The following is a 16,786-nucleotide window of genomic DNA, read 5'->3' as shown; positions in this document are numbered from 1 at the left end:
CGTCAGTATTGCTGACCACAAAGAAATACCACACACAGTTCCAGTTACATCCGCATGTATCCGTATGTCAGTGAAGGTCCACATGTCAGAGGCAAGACTACCTATATTGAGACTCAGTGTTTATTTTACAAGTGAAATTATTTTGTTTTATCAAATAGGTTTTCTTAAAATGCAGTTTTGATTTTTAGTTGCCTTTTTCTCTTCAAATGAAATCCTTCATTTTATGTACTCCTACCCTTCTGGCTGAAAACCAGGCATTTAAACAAAAATAAAGGATTGCCAGTTTTGCCAGCTGGGGATGAGAACCCGGCTGGTGAAATGTGGGTTCAGAAGGCAGTTAATCCAGCCTTTATGCTTTTTATGGTTTTATGCAAAAAGAGGTTAAAAACCGCATTTGGCTCCTTTTCAGGTATGCCACTGTTCTGTTGGTGTTGAAGGAGTGCCGTTAAAGATTAGTTAGATTTTTGTTTTTGTTTTATTATTGGGTAAAATCCTGTATCGTTAGATAAATGTCCAGAAAACAGTACACCTCACTAGTGAGCTATTCAACAGTCACTGTTGCTTTGAAAGATGCAGACTGCGTTTTCTTTAAGAAATGAGAGGATTCCTTATGCTTCCTGACCCTGTTCCTTAGGGTTTTTTTTTTTTTTTGTTGTTGTTGTTGTTATTGTTCCCATATTACTTACTCAGACACAAAAAAATTGTGAATGTTTCATCTATTAAAAACTGATGTTTCTCTTTCAGAAAGTATTTTCTTTACTCACAGTAATTGGATTTGTGATTTTAAGTTACAGATATTAGGTTCTTAAACCTAATAAAACAAAGATATGATTTGAGGTTTTGAAATTCTGTCCCTAATCTTTAAATATTCATGTCATATTATTTATAGGTAACTTTAATGTGACCGTCAGAAATACCTAAAAATCAGTAAAGCATATAATTTTAATCAATAAAATTTATGTGCTAGGACAGGGTTCCTCGAAGCTTGAAAGGGTCAAATAAACTGAGGTTTAACATTGATTCTAATGTAGTTATGTCAGTAAAGTAGAAGATGTTGTCTGTGGATGCAGAATCGTCCACTGAGCAAGAATCCCAATGGCAGTTGGGCGTGGCTTAGTGGCAGAACAGTTGCCCCAGGCTAGGCTTCTAGTTGCAGCTTCCTAGGGGCTTGGTCAGTGGGGAGTAAATGGATCTTCACATCTTCAGATTTGAAGGAATTCTTGTAATGTAACTGAAGAGATACCTTTATGCCAGAACTAACTAAATTGTTTTTGCATCTTTTATACTTTGAGAAGTGTATATAAGGGGATATATCACAAAGATTCCATAATTTTTCCTTTTTCTTTTCTTTTTCTTTTTTGAGACAGGATTTCTCTGAGTATCCCTGGCTGTCCTGGAACTCACTCTGTAGACTGAGCTGGCCTCAGACTCAGAGATCCACCTGCCTCTGCTTCCCAAGAGCTGGGATTAAAGATGTCTGCTGCTATGCCTCACTAAAATTTATTGCTGCTAAGGCTTCAGATACAAAAGTATACTATAATTCAAAACACTAAATACTGATAATCATTTCATTCATTTTTCCAAAAGAGTTTAAGGACTTACAAGCACTGTCATATTTACTACTTGGTTGCAGTACCCCATGATGATCATTCTTACAATTGTTGGTATGCTCACCTTTTACTGTTTGCTTTGTATTGTTGACTTTACATTTTACTTTTAGATTTCTTTTGTGTATCTAAGTATTTTGCCTCTGTGAATATGTATGCATCTTCATGGGTACCAGATACCAGAAAGGTCAGAGGAGGATGCCTGGTTTCCTTACAGTGCAGGCACAGATGGCTGTGAGCCATCATGACAGTGCTGGGAATAGGGCCCAGGTCTTTTCCAATAGTCCCAGGTACTCTAAACCACCAAGCCCACCTTCCAGCCCTGTGTTCTGCCTTATTTTAAACTTACTTTTTAAAGTAGAATGTATAAGGCACAGTGTATGATCTATCCAGCCTGGCCTAACTTCAAGTTGTTGGAGGAAATCAGAAGGTCAAGTGTAGTAGGCCTACCTATGAGATACTAAGAAACGAGTGGTCCATGTACGCCATTTGATTCTGCAGATACAAATGTATTTTAGATTTATTTTGACAAACTTTAGCAACCTTCCCTCTTTTTTGTACATTGAATGTTTCTGAATATATTTTAACTGCTTTGTATAAGTATTTGAAGTTGTATTTTTAATTCAGAATTCACTTCTTGTGAATAATGCTTTAACAGTTAATGTACATGGGTTGGGTCTGGCATTCCATAAGCAAAGACAGAGCTCTATGAGTTCAAAGCCAGGTTAGTCTACATAGCAAGTTCCGGGCCAGTCAAGGCTATATAGAGAGGCTATGGCAGTGGCAGCAGCGGCAGCGGCAGCAGAACATTGTAAAAATTTGTCATTCTTCTGGTTTTAATTCTAGGTATTAGAAGATAATGACTATGGCCGAGCTGTGGACTGGTGGGGCCTAGGTGTTGTCATGTATGAAATGATGTGTGGGAGGTTGCCTTTCTACAACCAGGATCATGAGAAACTCTTTGAACTAATACTCATGGAAGACATCAAATTCCCCCGAACACTCTCTTCAGATGCAAAGTCATTGCTTTCAGGGCTCTTGATAAAGGATCCAAATAAACGGTAAGCTGTAATAATGGTCCGTAAGTTAATGATGAATTGGTTAGAGTATGTTTTGTGAAAATTAATTCAAATATGACTGACTTCAGGAAGCATTGTGTTTGGTATTGACATTTTCCCACTAAGATATTGACTTCTTTATGAGTGCATAATACAGAACAGCTTAAAAATTCATCAATTCTTTCTTAACTTGAAAGTATTATACAAACTTACCATATAAGAGTTCTTTAGAAATTCTTTATTTGTAGTATGAAAAAAGAATTTCTTTTTTGGGAGTGGGGGAGGAAAGGGTTTGTCTGGCTTATTCCTCCACAGCACTGTTCGTGATCAGAGGAAGTCAGGGCAGGAGGACAGGAACTCCAGCAGGGCAGGAGCTGACTCGGAGGCCATGGAGGGTGCTGCTTACTGGCTTGCTTCAGATGGCCTGCTCAGCCTGCTTTCTGTTTTCTTTCTTTCTTTTTAAATTTAATTTATTTTTTTTTTACACTTCAGATTTTGTCCCCATCCCGGTCCACCATCCCATATCTCATCCCCTATTCTTCCATCTCCACGAGGATGTGCCCCTACCTCCCATACCCCACCTCACCAGACTTCTCCACTCTCTGGGCCTCCAGGCTCTTGAAGGTTAGGTGCATCTTCTCTGACTGAACCCATAACTGGCAGTCCTCTGCTGTGTATGTGTGTTAGGGGCCTCATATCAGCTGGCATTGCTGCCTGGTTGGTGATCCAGTCTCTCAGAGATCTCGGGGGTCCAGATTAATTGAGACTGCTGGTTCCCCTACAGGGTCGCCCTCCTCCTCTGCCTCCTCCAGTTTTTCCCTAATTCAACCACAGGGGTCAGCAGCTTCTGTCCATTGGTTGGGTGTAAATATCTGCGTCTGACTCTTTCAGCTGCTTGTTGGGTCTTTCGGAGGGCAGTCATGATAGGCCCCTTTTTGTGAGCATCCCATAGCCTCAGTAATAGTGTTAGGCCTTGAGGCCTCCCCTTGAGTTGGATCCCAATTTGGACCTGTTACTGGACCTCCTTTTCCTCAGGCTTTTCTCCATTTTCGTCCCTGAAGTTCTTTCAGACAGGAACAATTATGGGTCAGGGTTTTTGACTGTGGGCTGGCAACCCCATCCCTTATTTGATTCCCTGTCTTTCTACTGGAGGCGGGCTCTACAAGTTCCCTCTCCTCACTGTAGAGCATTTCATCTAAGGCCCCTCCCTTTGAATCCTGAGAGTTTCTCACCTCCCAGGTCTCTGGTACATTCTGGAGAGCCCCCTCGCCCCCACCTCCTATGTCCCAAGGTTGTCTGTTTTCATTCTTTCTGCTGGTCCTCAGGGCTTCAGTCCTGACCCCCACCCAATGCCTGATCATGTTCCCCTCTTCTCTTCTGTGTCCCGTTTCCCACCCCAGTAACCCTCCTCTTGGGGTTGCTTTCCTCCTCCCAGGTGGAATTAAAGCCTCCTCACTTGGGCTCTTTGGGTTCTGTGGATTGTATCCTGAGTGTTGTGCACCTTTTTTTGGCTAATAATCCACTTACTAGAGAGTGTACAATACTATGCATGTCCTTTTGGGTCTGAGTTACCTCACTTGGGATGATATTTTCTAGTTCCATCCATTTGTTGACAAAACTCAAAATGTTCTTATTATTAATAGTCATTAATTAATAGTTATTAATTCCATTGTATAAATGAACCACATTTTCTGTATCCATTCTTCTGTTGTGAGACATCTGGGTTGTTTCTAGCTTCTGGCTATCACAAACAAGGCTGCTATGAACATAGTGGGACACGTACCCTTTTGGCATAGTGGGGCATCTTTTGGGTAAATGTCCAAGAGTGGTATAGCTGGGTCTTCAGGTAGATCTATTTACAGTTTTCTGAGGAACCTCCAGACTGATTTCCAGAATGGTTGTACCAGTCTGCAATCCCACCAACAATGGAGGAGTGTTCCTCTTTCTCCACATCCTCGCCAGCATCTGCTGTCACCTGAGGTTTTGATCTTAGCCCTTCTGACCGGTGTAAAGTGGAATCTCAGGGTCATTTTGACTTTTGTTTCCCTGATCACTAAGGACTTTGAAATTTTCTTTAGAATTTCTTAGTTATCTTAAATCTCGAACTTATTGGGATAGCAGGATCCTTTTTGTTTTTGTCTCTAGGTCTTCATATTCCTACTGATGGACATCATAGAAAGAGAAGCTGTTCCCACTCTCTCCTACTTACACTAATCTATGTTAACATATCTAGCTTTTGTTATTTCAATTTTTTCTAAATATGGCTAAAAATTGATTTTTAAAAGTAAGACGCATAATTTTGTTTTTACAGAAATGTTTAATTATCAGCTAAACTCTCCTAAAGCCTTGTCTGCTCAGTCACTGCAGATGCCTCCTGAATATAAAGTTCCTACCCACAGTGTCAGAGAGGGTGTATACACACATACATACACACACATACACATATATACACACACATACACATACACACACATACACATACATACACACACATACACTTACACACACACATATATACACACACACATACACACATACATACACATACACACATACACACATAGATACAACATATATATACACATACACACAGACACACAGACACACACATACACATATAGATACATACATATATACACACACATTTAGATACATACATATATACACACATACACATATAGATACATACATATATACACACATATAGATACATACATATATACACACATACACATAGATACATACATATATATACACACACATAGATACATACATATATACACACACATACACATATAGAAACATACATATACACACATATAGATACATACATATATTCAGTGAGAGGCAGAGTGGGGGAGAGGGAGGGGGGGAGAGAGAGAGAGAGAGAGAGAGAGAGAGAGAGAGTGAGAGAGAGAGAGTATTCTTTCCCCCTGAGTATCAGAACTTTCTTGAAAGTTCATTAAATTCCAGGCATCTAGAGGATAGATAACGTCATATGCTTTGATTGTCCAGAACACCTTTCCTAATGTTTCGTTACAGTGTATTGTGATTCGTGCTTAACATAACTGAGAGAGTCAGTGAGTGAGTGAAAGAAGTGTGTGAAGTCTTAGAACTCAGTCTCTGTCTAGTTTAGTAGTAGTTGCCACTATAGGCATCTAATTTTTAAATTTGTAAGAACATGGAACTGGAAGGATGGTGTGCACAGTTCAGTGACTGGCTGCTCCTGAGAGGATCTGGATTTGGCACCCACCTAATGGTTGACAACCATCTGTAACTCCAGTTCCACAGGCTCCGGCACCCTCTTCTGACCTCCTCAGGCATTAGACATGCACATGATAAACATGCAGGTAAAACACCCATACATCACTAGGAGACTGAGACAGGAGGATTTAGGGTTTGAGGCCAGCCTGAGCAACAGAGCGAGTTGTATCTTTAAAACAAGTAACAGAAGAATTTCTAGATAAGAAAGTAGGTTCTTTTTGAAGCCACGGTTTTCAAACATGTATACAATTTGAAAATGAAAAAGTAGAAATAGTAAGAGAGTTGGTGTGGTAACTCTGCCTAGTTTAGGGAGCATAAGCAAAGGCTTGTAGTGGTGGATGCCGAGGGCAACTAAATAAGCCAGGTCTGGTTCCTCTGGGAAACCTAGATAGAGATGCCAGGTAAGGGTCAGGAAGAAATGAACCAGTGCTTAGACAGTCTCAGTAGCCAACTGTGGATTTGGGTGTTCATTGACACTGAGGTGGTAACTAGAGGCAGAAAAGTAGCACAGAAAGGAGTGTGTAAGAAAAAGAGGCCCGGGACAGAAAGCCGGGAAACCTCTCAGTTCAGGAAGCAAATCAAGCCAGCCTCAGCCTCCAGAACACACAGGCAGATACTGTGACTCTTTTCCTTGAGTTACTTTAAGTGACTAAAGTTTTCTAATATTCTTTACTGACTTGCTTTGAGTTCTGCGAAAGGATCTACCAGCAGTGGACTTTATTTCTTTTTCTCTGTTACTCTGTATCCCTGTGTTACTCCACATGTCTGTATCCCTGACTGCAGCTTACATAGAAAGCATCACTTCCTACAGTACTATAGGAAATGGGGATTATTCTGTGATATTACTCATAGTTAAAAACACATGGGAACTAAAGGTTTATTTGGCATTCTGATGTTTAAAGTTTAATAAATTTAAGCATAAATAAGTCAGTTCAAAGCATATCTTGACATCATTTTGAAGTCTTTAAGTTGTATATTAAAGAGCCATTGACATTGAAAATTTTGACAGCTTCACACTTTGAAGGAGCTTGTGCTACTGGATTTTAGCTTCCAAACGTCATTCTACAGCTGCGGTCTCAGGCAGTGTGTAGAGTTCCCAGGCAGGATATTATGTATTTTGACAAAATTGGTAGCTATCTCCTGAGCCAACGTATTGTAAAATACTGAGGTTTTTACACAAAAATGAGTAACTGAACCTGGATTGATTTTTTTTTTTTAATTGGAGAATCCTCGCAAGTATACATCCAGTGCAAGCAGTAATGTCAACTATAGGCAAACTAAACAGCGTAGGAAATAGAGTTCTTATTTTTATGCATACTAGTTTCATTTATACTTTGAAATATTAAATTATTTTCATAAAAACGATTTTGGTGTTTTCTGCTTATCTCTTAAGCAAGCTTAGAGTGGCTCTGTTAATCCAGTACTGACCTCTGCCCTCCAGGAGTTGGCAGCCTACCAGGGGGAAAGCAGCATAATTGGAAGAACAGTGAGTATAGGATCAGAGGCTAATCCTTAAATAAAATCACCAGACTGAAAGTTCCAGATATGAACTCTTCTAAAATATTATACAATCTAGTGTCCATCTCTGGAGCAGAGTTTAGGAGTTTAAAGAATCCTCTGTAGATTCTAGAAAGGCTTTCTTGGAGTTAACGCCCAGGTTAACCATGTATTTACTGATTGCTTTGGGTTTCATCCTGACTATGTGAGAGCAGCTAGGTCCTTCTTAGACCTGGGGTCCTTACGTCTGGTAGCCAGTACTCCACAAAGAGTTAGTCTGCATTCACTTTCTCTAGCTGTTTGGACTTCCCCTCTAACTAGTGGTCTGTTAATACTGGTATGAACCAAATCACCAGAACTAGCTGTTAAATTTCAACAGATGTTGAGAGCTGTACATTTTATTAGTCACTCACTGTTATCAAATTATGCAAATTAAATCAAGAATAGTGGTAGCAAAGTTCTAATAATTTTGTCCATGTTACTTGTTTCTGAGGTGTGTCCATGTGGAAACCATATATAATGATTTGATGTTGAACTATGTCATTTTGAAATTGGCCTTTTTAGTGTATCATTTCTGCTACCAAAATTAAGCAATCCTCTAAGTCGGTGTTTGGTTGGTGTTTGATTCTTTAGAATTAAGACAACAAGGAGGAAAGGTTACTAGTGTAGACTGAGCTGAAGAGCCATTGGTTGTCTAACACTGTAAATGCAGCAGAGGAAGGCGAAGTGTTCACTGTGCAGTCGCTCAGCCGTCAGTGCTCATTCATGTTTGCCATTCTTCGTGTTACTCTCTTCTCTGGTTTAACGGAAACAAAACAAACATGACACAACTAATTAATAATCATACTCATTTATAGTTTTGAATGTGGAATTGAGCATAAATTAAAGGTTTCTGTGAAAATTTGGTGTCTGATTTATAATGGAAACGTTTTGTGTATATTAATATGCTGTACATCCTGTATAACAGTGAAAGTTAAATGCAGTCATATTGCTGGGCATGTGCATGACCCAGCGCAAAGAAAGCTCCCTACATTGGATTTGGTCCAGTATGTTCCTTCATTTCTTCTCTGTTTTCCTTATTTTTTCTGTTTTCTTTGTTACCCCTCTCCATTCTTATTTTTCATTTATATTTTCTTTTTAATAAATATATACTAAATTAAACTATAGAAACCAGAAAATACTTGATTTTTTTCTTGTTTAAATAAAAATAACTTTAAAACTTAGGGTGTAATCTTAACTTTTATTTTTATATTCTGAATTGTATAGCAAACTGAACTGTAAGGATAAGGATATTTCATAGATAATATTGTTTCTATATCATTTTTTTGAAATATGAATGTAATCTCTGAGATTTTATATAGGATAGTGGTGTCTAGAGATAGTTTTATTGTTGTTCATTTTGGGACACTCATGGTCTTGGTTTCTTTCTGCAGCCCTGGCTGTTCTGGAACTCACTTTGTAGACCAGGTTGTCTTTGAACTTACTGTGTGGACCAGGTTGGCCTCAAACTCAGAGATGTGCCTGCCTCAACCTGCCCAGAATTGTGAATAACTACACTAGGATCACAGATCTTTTTCTAACTGTGTATTTACTTCAGAATTTACACCAACAACAAGATTTTGACTCTCAAAGAGGAGGAGTGTAGCAGCATCCCTTGCTTGTACATGTTGCTGCCCACGTAAACCTCGTAACCCCAGAGCAGCTGCAGCACTCTGCCTCACAGTTGGAGCTGCTCACCTCTCTCAAGGGCCATGCCCCATGCCTGTCAGGCTGGCCTCCAACCTTCATGTAATGGTAGTATTACTGAGCAGCATTATTTAATTTTTATTTTTATGGTTATGCATTTCAAAAATTATTTAAACACAGTAAATTTTATATACACAAAATTTTTATTACTTAACTTATATGAATGTTTTATCATCATTTAATTTTTTTTCTGTTCTCACAGCCTTGGTGGAGGGCCAGATGATGCAAAAGAGATAATGAGGCACAGTTTCTTTTCTGGAGTAAACTGGCAGGACGTATATGACAAAAAGGTAAGATGTCTCTACACTTCAGAAATTCACCTCACTAAACTTTAATGATAGAATGATATTTTCTGTTTTGCTTTGGAATTGAAATTATGTTGAAAACATTTACAGAAAAAAGTTTTAGTATTTAACAAAATAAATCTATGATTTTATTTAAATTCTCTCTGTTACTTGTAAAATATTATTTCCCATAAAACGATTGCTACCAATTATTTATCCTTATGTTTACTGTAATGTTCATGTTTCTTGTTGGCTTTTGTTCATTGTTTTGAGACTCTGTCACGCTTAGCTCAGGCTATTTCTGGTGTTTGCTGTGCGTTTGTGGGCCTACCTTCAGCACAGGGCTCTGCATATGCCTGCCTTTACCAGTTCTTGTACTCTACTTTGCCTTCGGACAGTCTTCATACAGATATTGATTTTGATTTTTCTATGCATGCATAACTTTTTATGTGTGCATGTGTATGGTTGGAGGAGGAACTGAAGTCGATATATTCTGCTGTTTCTTTCCCTGAACCTGGAGCTCACAGATGAGGTGGGCCTGGCTGGGCAGTGAGCTCCAGGGATCTGCTTGTCTGTCCCTCAGCTCTGAGGAGTCACTGTGTGCTACAACATGTGGCTTCTAACAGAGGTACTAGAAATCCGAGCTCTCATTCTTATGTTTAAGAGCCAAGTTCTTTATCTAATGAGATATCTCTCTTGCCCTTTATATAAAACTTTAATGTGAAAATTTGATGAAATACAGTAATTTACTTAGAAATTTTATCTATTTTGTCAAACCTAGCCATTTCTAGATTTCCTTATTTTTATCTGAAGCATCATTTATTTTGTGCCAAATTATTTTCTCTTTGAGCCCCATTGAAGGATCATAGTACAAATGATATGGGAGATGACTGGTATTTCATTTTTATATAATGTTGTTGGCAGTAGGAAGTATGGTGAGTTTTCTTCCCATTCCTGCAACTAAGCATTTAAAATAATTGTTCATTTAAACACTTTGTTCAAAGCTCCACTTTTCCCCAACCCACATGTTTAGAATTGCTCACATGTGAAAGTACTGTCGTATGCTAGGTCCTTCACGGGCTCTGTGACTCAGGAGCATTCTGCAGTGCTATGGTGGACAGCTGTGTCCATTTTATATCACTGCTGGTCCTCAGGAGACGCATTGCACCTAAGAAGGCCTCTGCAAGCTGTGCTCTGACTGCACCCCCACTCCCCAGCACAAGAGAACTACAAGCCGTGCATGGCTAGGGAACTCTTTGAGACATAAAGGACTGTAAAGTGCAACAGTCTCCTCCCCTCACATGACTGTCCCTGAAGTGCTCTCTCCTGAGAACCAGAGGGGTGTGGTTCAGCGGCAGAGCCCTCGCTTGGCACGTGTGGGTGCCGTGCTTCTCTTGCACCACACATACAAAGTGAATAAAAATAAATAGAAGGAGAAAGAAGAAGGCAAACATTTCTTTAAAAGGCAGTGGTAAGGATACACTGTGGCACTGCTAACCACAGAGGGAAGGTCTCAGTCCTGGGAGGAAACTTCTCTGTAGAGCATGGCTTTGTGTAGTGTTCAGATGGTCATGTGAAATAGCTGTTGGCAAAACTGAAGAAAGCTCTAGAAATCAAGTAGTGTGTTCAGGAGGAGATGCTTTTCCTATCTCTTGGACTACTTATGTTCAGAGTAAAGATAACGCTACCGATAACATAACTGAGCATCCAACCTGTGAGGATAGACATTAGACAAGGAAAGAGGAAGCCAACGTGTAACTATATGAAATGTATGTAAAGAAAATATTTTGTAAGTGTAAAGCTTGTCATAAGAAATGCGACCACAAACGTCAGTCTCTATGAACAGTGGAGTTAGTGTGGGCTCATTCCTTCTGTAAGTGCTTTGCTCTTCTGGTAGAGAGCTGGTATTTTCAAACAGCCTTATATGGTCAGAACCAACCTTACCACAGCACAAATAAGTAAAAAACTGACTCTCACATCTTCTGATAACAGTAGCAATTTTAACAAAATTAGTAAGAAATTTGGTATTTTGGAAATATGAATCATGAAGTAAACTGTAAAATTGGATAATTTGCAGGGTCTTTGTATTTTTAAAATGTGTAACTTTGACTAGTGAGATGGCTCGGTGACTAAAGGCACTTGTCCCCAAGCATTCTGTCCCTGTGATGCATATGGTGAAAGAGGATAACCTACTCCTGAAAGTTGTCCTCTGACCTTCACATGTGAGCTGTGCCACATGCAGACCCTTCACACACTCAAGAAAGTAAACGTTTTGAAAATTAAATATATTACTAATGCACAACTAGGTATTTCATCTTCAATGCTGGCATTTTATTGCTTGCCAATAAACTTTGGTATTATTTCATAAATTAGTCCTTAATGCCTGTTTTTTAATTAATATTTTTCATACAGGGTCTCACTGTTATCTCTGGGTAACCTAGAACTGATTGTGGTAATAAAACTCATAAAAATAACTCATAAAAAACTGCCTAACTCTTTCTCAAAATTTTCGTGGCAAAATAGAGATGACATATTTAGTATCTTTAAACCAGATCTAAACCATCCTCTGTAAAAGAAAAACGAAGTACAAAATTAACTAATTGTAGAGGAACACAGAAACAAAGTTGGAAGAACTGGTCCTCTATTCTGGACTCTTATCTTGCCCCCTTTTGCAGAAAGGGACCAGCCACACAAGTCATAGAAGATTCTGATCGTCTTAGGACCCTTAAGCTGGGAGACATTTCTGGAAGGGCGTTTGCTAATATGTCTTTGTCCACACACCCTTTCCTTCTGTTTAAGACAGGGTCTTCCTATGTATGCTTTCTTGCCTCAAACTCAATTTCCTCCCTCCTCAGCCTCCTGGGTACTTGGATTACAGGTATGCACTAGATCAGACTTAGATTTACTTTATTTACATATTTTAATTTTTAAGAATCATTTATTTTATGTGTATGGGTTTATTGCTTGCATGTATATGTACTCTGTGTGTGCGCGCGTGTGTGTGTGTGTGTGTGTGTGTGAGTGAGAGAGAGAGAGAGAGAGAGAGAGAGAGAGAGAGAGAGAGAGAGAGAGTGTGATATGCTGCAGAGGTTAGAATGTTATATGCCATGTGGGTTCTGGAGTCCGGGAACCAAACTTTAGCCCCTTCTAAGATTTTAAAGAATCAAATTAATTTGGATTTTCTTGATTTTTCTCTATTTACAATTTTGTTTATTTACTACACATGTGTGTCTGTCTGTCTGCATCCGTGGTATATGTGCTCTGCCACTGTGCTTCATTACTAACTAGTCTTATTGATTATCTTCATTCAGCTGCTGTAAGTTTACTTTTCCTTTCTTTCTCTAGCCTCTCTAAGTTGAAACTGTAATCATTGTTGTGAGACATTGTCATTGTTCACTGTCATCAGTACTAACATATCACTCAGTTAAGCAAAAAGTTCTCTCTAGGGCAGACGTTCTTACCCTGTGGGTTGGCACCCCTTTGGGGGTCGAACAACCCTTTCACAGGGGTCACTTATGACATTAGAAAACATAGATATTTATATTACAATTCAGAACAGTAGTACAATTTCAGTTACAAAATTTATGGTTGGAGTCACCAGTATTAACAGAAATTGTATCAAAGGGTCACAGCATTTGTAAGGTTGAGAACTACTATGCTAGGGAATGTTCAGTCTGTTTCTTTGGTTTTAAAATGCATTTCAATTAAAAATATTTAAAATACTTTATATAATGTGGAGAAAAGAGAAAAAGAACAGCTAAATATTAGGGGGTGAGGAAGAACCAAATGGCTGTTCCTACTTTAAAAGTTTATTGAGCTTTCTTTGCATCTGGTTAATATCTGTTGTGTGGCTTTTTTAATAATAAAGTTTCTTAATTAAAACTTTAAATTATCATGGACAGAGGGGGGAGGAGAAGAAAACACAGATTCTGCTTTTCCTCTATAACATGTTTTTACCAAGATGCGTCTATGGGTATGGGACACATGTTCTGTTAAGATGGCAGATGGTGTGGCTCATGTCGTCAGCGTCCTTCTGTACTGGTACTATCAGTCACTGACAAGCAGTTGTTGAAATCTTCAGCCACGATTGTAAACATCTTTTTAATTTTGCATTTCTTTTTTTGGTTTTGTTTATTTTTTAATTTTTTTCAGTGATCCTCCTCACACTTGGTGCTTTATATACAAGGCCAGTGCTCTGCAGCTGGACTGCATTCCCAGCTTCTCTCTGTGTTTTCGAGGATTGGCTGTATGTGCACGTTAATTTGGGACTGTTATATCTTGGTGAATTTACACCTTTAACCCATAGGTTATTTATTGATTTTCTTTTATTAAGTATACATCGTGTGTGTGTGTGTGTGTGTGTGTGTGTGTGTGTGTGTGTGTGTGTGAGAGAGAGAGAGAGAGAGAGAGAGAGAGAGAGAGAGAGAGATGTCTTTTCTCATCATTTTACTTTCATCTATTTAGATTATATGTAGGTAGATTCTGTTTTAGCATGTAGTTTATTCTTTTTCTCCTTATTCACTGGATAACATGAGACTAAATGAAATGTGATATATAGTATAGCTATCTTCATTTAATTCATTTATTGACATAGATGTTTGATTTTTAATTGTCCTTTCTGCCTTTCTCTTTGCCTACCTCTTTTGTGTCTGTTTAGTATGTCTGGCTCTGTTTCTCCTGTGTTATAATCTTACTAGCTGTGTCTGTTGATCTCCTGTAACTCATGTTACACGCTGCAGGGTCTGGTCCCCCAGTCTGCTCTCAGCTGGAATTACCTCACACAGAGCAGCAGACTTTTCCTCCCTTTGCCATTCCTATGCTGCCATTTTCTAAGATTTCTCTTCCTTCATACAATAAATATTACATTATATGGTAATTATACTTTTTGCTTATAGGTAACTTTCTGATCTTTGCAGTTCAAGGGATTAAACCCAGGCTGCATGCTTTTCATCACAGGGCTGCACTACTAAACTCTGAAGAGTTCTATCTAAAAGTGGTCAAAAATTCTGTATGTTCATTTACTTCATTCAGGTCCATGCATCTACCTGGAGATGTGTTTCCTGTGCATTTCTCTTTAGTCGGCACTCTAAGGCTGACCTTTCTTGCTTTGAAAACATTGATAGAATGTAAAGGAAATACAATAATGACAGTCATGGGAATGTGGCATTTAAGAAAGGGGAGAGGAGCAATGTAAGAGGGTGAAGCCATAGTACAAGGCCTGCCTGACCTGAGAGGCAGAGGCTGGATGTCAGCAGTGGAGTGGAGTGGAGAGGAGAGGAGAGGAGAGGAGAGGAGAGGAGAGGAGAGGGGAGGGGAGGGGAGGGGAGGGGAGGGGAGGGGAGGGGAGGGGAGGGGAGGGGAGGGGAGGGGAGGGGAGGGGAGGAGCCTGCTGTGTGGTGCATGCTCTCAACAGTGTGGCCTCTGTGTTTGTCAGGCAGCACAAGGACCTTCTTACATGCTCTTTGCATAGCAGTAGGGAGAAGAGTCTGGAAAAGAATCCAGTTATAAGCCTGCTTCAGTTGTCTATGCTAACATTCAGGGGCCTCACAGAACAGGTGAAGGCACTGAGGAAGGGAAGGGAAGTATGGTACTGTAGGTAAGTTAAAAGAGCAGGAGCGAGTGAGCTATCATCTATCATAATCTATAGATAACCTAAAGAAATAGCACTGGCTTTAGTCTAAAAACACAAAGAAAAAGACAGTAGAGACTTATGTTCATTTTTATTTAATTTTTGCACCAAATTACAGCATCTTTATGGGAAGAAACACTTAAAATATAAAAAGCACCAATAAAAGTGCATATATTTAACATACATAAAATATCCTGTTTCATATGTAAGAGATTCAGCTTTGCTTTTGTTTTCTTGATTGTCTATTTTATAGTTCATTGATTTCTGCTATAATTATCTTTTTTTCTTCTTTCTTTGAATTTAACTTGTGTCAGTGCCTACTTTAGTGGTTCTAGTTTATGGCATATAAATATGGTGTATAAATATGGTAAAGACCTTGATTCCGTTGATATGTTTTGCATTCGATTGAGGTCAGATAATGTAAACTTCAATTAAATTGTATGGTTACAGAAGAAATGTGCTTATTTCAAATTTCTAGTTCTATGTCCAGAATGCATTGGATGCATTGATATAATAGAGCCTTGCATATAACATAGTTAAACAATGTATGACATAGTTGGATTCAGTTTATGTATGTGTTTTACCTATTCCTGCTATTTCCAGTATGTGTATACATATATATACAAAACAGAGTAAGATTCCAAAATGAGAAACTAGGATAAAATAAGCCAGAATTCCACATAAGATTAGCTACTATATCATATTGATTTAAAGAGATAAAAAATATAGTACCAGGTTACTGAATCTAAGGGCACATTTTTTTTTTTTGCAAATGTCTATTATGTACTGGTATTTTGATTCTTCTGTACTAACACATAATAACTGAGATTGGCACAGGTTGTAGGACAACTAAGACATTGTAATCGCCACTTGTCACAGAAAGAGTCAGCTAATACTCTGTTTCTTAAACACCACAGCCTTAAAATAGAAAACAAACAAAAAATTCAATGCACAGGTCGTAAGTGATTTGGCTGCTGAAAGAAGTCCGGGGGAGACTTCAAAGATCTTAGTACCACATTCATGCTGTATTCCCAGCCCAATAGAAGTCTGGACTGTGATTATCTCTTAGGAAGTTAAGAAAACTATCTTTCTATATTCCTCTACTTGTACTGTAAATAAACATAAGTATCTCACTTTAGAAAGATAATGTATAGTAGTATATGATTGATTAAAGAGCAGTGTGGCAGGAATAGAGGAAATTGTAATTTAATTTCCCCACTAGGAAATGTGCCTGAGTTTGCACAAGTAGACCTAACTCTAAACATGCCTTTTCAGTCAACTAAAGTAATGTCTTGAATAGGTTAGCAGACGATCACAATAACAAAACAATCAAGATATTCCACACAAAAAGAGGACAGGATTGTTTGACACACAATTCTAGAAGGTTTTACATATGACTGGCTGACTCTGGGTTTGTAGTGAGACAGATGGCGTATCATAGTGGGAAGCTCGAGGTCGAACAAGCTGCTCACTTACAGCAGCAAAGAAGGAGAAATAAAAGGAAGAAACCTTAGTTTCATGGTCACCTTCAAGACTACAGTCTTCAGTGATCCCAGACAAAGCTAGGCCCGTCTCTTGAAATTCATCACCTTTTTGAAATCAAGGAATTGATCATTACAGTGTTGTGGACATTCTAGAGTTATATTGTAGTAGCCCAGAATCTTGATCAGTTTCCATCATTTAGAACATTTTCTAAAATCA

At 38.7% G+C, this 16,786-nt stretch overlaps 2 protein-coding genes across 22 annotated transcripts in view; one reads left to right on the top strand and one right to left on the bottom strand.

The window, feature by feature from the left end:
* The window catches only part of Sdccag8 (SHH signaling and ciliogenesis regulator SDCCAG8), a 250,441-nt gene that overhangs the window by 29,095 nt on the left and 204,560 nt on the right, over positions 1–16,786 (bottom strand). For 3 of the 10 annotated variants that reach the window (XM_087581035.1, XM_087581026.1, XM_087581030.1), the window contains one exon: positions 7,792–8,222. The exons of the other annotated variants lie outside the window; for them this stretch is intronic. In XM_087581035.1, coding sequence (XP_087437161.1) covers positions 8,211–8,222 — 12 coding nt within the window. In that variant the 3' untranslated portion in view covers positions 7,792–8,210. Of the gene's footprint in view, positions 1–7,791; positions 8,223–16,786 lie in introns of those variants that run through there. 10 annotated transcript variants of the gene reach the window in all.
* Akt3 (AKT serine/threonine kinase 3) overlaps positions 1–16,786 on the top strand; it is a 281,993-nt gene that overhangs the window by 250,223 nt on the left and 14,984 nt on the right. For all 12 annotated transcript variants that reach the window (XM_087580524.1, XM_087580522.1, XM_087580526.1 and 9 more), the window contains 2 exons: positions 2,454–2,668; positions 9,375–9,462. In XM_087580524.1, the coding sequence (XP_087436650.1) occupies positions 2,454–2,668; positions 9,375–9,462 (303 nt within the window). The remainder of the gene's footprint in view (positions 1–2,453; positions 2,669–9,374; positions 9,463–16,786) is intronic.

Source organism: Rattus norvegicus, chromosome 13, assembly GCF_021556685.1.
Source record: "Rattus norvegicus strain SHRSP/BbbUtx chromosome 13, alternate assembly SHRSP_T2T, whole genome shotgun sequence".
Taxonomy (NCBI): domain Eukaryota; kingdom Metazoa; phylum Chordata; class Mammalia; order Rodentia; family Muridae; genus Rattus; species Rattus norvegicus.
Note: the sequence above shows the minus strand (reverse complement) of the source record. Positions and strands in the feature narration are given on the sequence as shown.